Source organism: Asparagus officinalis, chromosome 4, assembly GCF_001876935.1.
Source record: "Asparagus officinalis chromosome 4, Aspof.V1, whole genome shotgun sequence".
NCBI lineage: Eukaryota > Viridiplantae > Streptophyta > Magnoliopsida > Asparagales > Asparagaceae > Asparagus > Asparagus officinalis.
In genome coordinates, this window is record NC_033797.1 from 31,678,008 (window position 1) to 31,681,049 (window position 3,042).

At 37.5% G+C, this 3,042-nt stretch overlaps 1 protein-coding gene across 1 annotated transcript in view; it reads left to right on the top strand.

The window, feature by feature from the left end:
• LOC109837108 overlaps positions 1 to 2,515 on the top strand; it is a 5,028-nt gene extending 2,513 nt beyond the window's left edge. The window contains exons 5-6 of the mRNA XM_020405198.1: positions 1,679 to 1,760; positions 1,857 to 2,515. Coding sequence (XP_020260787.1) covers positions 1,679 to 1,760; positions 1,857 to 2,293 — 519 coding nt within the window. The 3' untranslated portion in view covers positions 2,294 to 2,515. The remainder of the gene's footprint in view (positions 1 to 1,678; positions 1,761 to 1,856) is intronic.

Sequence of the window (3,042 nt, forward strand, 5' to 3'; positions counted from 1 at the left end):
AATTATAAAAAAAACCATTAAAAGTTTTAAATTTTAAGCCTCATCTGGAACATTTAGTTTAATCTAGGTTTGCAATGTTGACCTGGTTAGGTGGTATGACCTTCCTTCACAGAATTTCATGAGCGTATGAGTGTATCCTACTGGTTTATAGGTAACGTAAATTTAGCGTCATACAAGTTTGTGAGTCCAGATGTAAGTATTGCCTTGTTTATTTAGGTTTTAATCTCTGATAGAATGCCCCCAAGTCATTCTGTTCTAAACAGTGAAATTTCACTTGGGACCTTGAGTTTTCCATTTCCTAAATCTAGCAAAGGAAATAAGGAATATGGAGTACGGACCAGCCTTGTATATGTGTTTGGTGATGCAAAAATTCTATGAACTATGGGGGCCAGTTCTGAATTTCATCATGACCTGCCTATCTACCACCACACAGCCACTCACCCACCCACTGTGGAACTCAAAGGAGGCCCCCTACTTTTATAAGAGAGTTTAGTGCCTATACCTATTGGCTACCAACTAATATAGGTGCTGTAGTGTAGCCATAGGTTTTATTGATCCCACTTCCAATTTTTTGCTTGTAACATTGAGAAAGTTGGTATGGAAGATAATTACTTACAGTAATAGTAATGTTGATACTCGATATTAAACATGTCTAAATATAGGTTGATACCCAAGATCAAACTTTTCCCCCACATCCAATATTATGGAACTTCAATTTTGACTGAAAGTGGAAGCACTTGCCCCTAAGGAAGCCGGAATTTGAGATTCCAGTTCTCCAGACTGACGAGAAATTTTGAATTTTTATTTCTATACAAATTTGGAATCCAATGATGCCAGATAGAAATATTTATTGCTAAATACTGCAGTTTTAATAAATTTGTCAATGTTATTGAAAAGCACTGTAGAGCTGTCAACATTCTTCCTTCTGGGCGGATGCTTAGCAAGTAGCAATAAATAGTCAATGGTGGGTTTATTTTTCCCGTCATTGGAGAGGATCTTAATCTTCAATTGTTTGGCATATGTTTTACTACAATAAGTATTTGTAACAGAAAAGTAAATGCAAGTGGAGAGAAACACATAAAAAACAGGAAATAAGAAGAAGAAGAAATTGGATGTCATTATTGTATGATATAGTAATTTAACGCTAACAATACTGGCCATTGAAATGGAGTAATTGGACGGTATTTCTATAACAGATGAAAATCTTTAACTGTCCTGCCAAGTGTCATGTGCTTTGGCCTCTTGGTAGCTGAATCTTTCATTCCTTCGCTGCCATTGGCATCTTTGAAACTAGTAAAAGAAGTAAGCAGAGATATTAGGCAGGAACCAGAAAGTTAGTATTCAAAATTTTAGTTGTATCAGTCTACTCATAACATACATATAGTTCTCTAGTAATCCTGTATTGTGGTTGCTCCTCCATAGTTCACACATAGGCGCTCTAATATTCTCTGTTTTATTTGTGAAAGAGATTTTTGTTGTTTTTAACGTACTAGGAATTTCATGCTCTCGACTTTTGTGTTTTATGTGGTGATTTATGCAACTTTTATGCACTCAATCCTTATTTTTAGGTCATCTATTTGGTATAATACGTACTTCAATCATCATGTTCTTTTCCGTTTGCTGATTCATTTTGACCTATTAGTCTGAGAATCTCAAGCATCTGTAACTTACCTTTCAGGGAGTACCTCGCCCCATGATACCTAGACACAGCAAACCCAGGCGTGTAGATTTGTACTATTCAAGCTGGTGTATTCGTGCAGGTAATGCAAGTGCACAACTATATCCTTATACAAAGTACAAATATCATTTTCTCGAGACAGATAATTTATTTTACCTTCTCCATACAACATTCGCAGTTGAGTCAAGAAGAGGGGATGGCCAGATGACAGCCTGTGAGGTGCTTCTCTTCCATCACGAAGACATGGGCATCCCGTGGGAAATAGCGAAACTAGGAGTAAGACAAGGAATGTGGGGTTGTGTTCGAAAAATTGAGCCGGGCCTTCGTGATTACCAAAGTGCCCGAAGCCAAGGCCAGCCACAATCAAAGTACGCATCCATGGCAAATATCAATACCAAAGTGCATACCGATTACCTAAAATCATTAGAGGGAAGCAGTAAAGAATCGTCAGAAGAGATTGTAGAAGTCGAGAAGAAGAAAACCTGTGGAAATAATCTCCCTAAATTCCTTATAGTTGGAGGTGCAGTCATTGCTGCTTGTAGTATTGATCGAGGGTTGTTGACGAAGGCAGTCATATTTGGAGTTGCAAGAAGGTTCGGCAAGCTAGGGAGGTGATGATTCTGATCAAGAAAGCAAAGAGAGTTATATATACTTAGCGAGGATTCATTGAGCTACCCTTCTTGTCTGAGAGGATCACAGGGAGTAGTTTTGTTATTGTTTCATCATAAATCATAAAGGAAGATATGCGGCAAAGAGATTTGATTGTATGTATCATGTTTGATCTCAGTTCGAAAATCTTTTGCCTTTTCTCTAATATATACATTTGACTTTGATATCCTTGTTCACTTCTGTAGCACACACGAAAACTCTTCCGAGTGTCCTCAAATGCAGCCAGGCTGTTCTACTTTTGTTAACAGCTAAAGTTAATTAACTTTTGCCTTGAAACTTTGGTATCTAATTAGGGGATCAGCAAATTGCTGTTGGTTCTTCTGTCAAGCACAGTAGAGGGGTGGGAAATTATTAGCTATAGAAATTAATTGAAAGATTTCCAAACTGAGGATGAACATGGAAGGGGAAGATAGGTTTCTTTCTGGCTTCTATTCCCTCTTCTCCCCATGATTTTCCCCTACAAATAGTAACAGCCTAATTACCACTTTACGAAAAAAAATTCTGTGCACTTGGAACTGGGTGTTGGTTGAAGAATAAACGCAAGAATTCACATGAAAGATTTCAATGAGCCACAAAGTTTGTTGACCTGTGCGTCAACCTAACATAAAGGTTTACGAAGTTCAACAACTCTAGCATAACTACTGTCAACTTTGGCTAAAGTAATTATGAATAGGAAACGCGAATAGAAAATAATG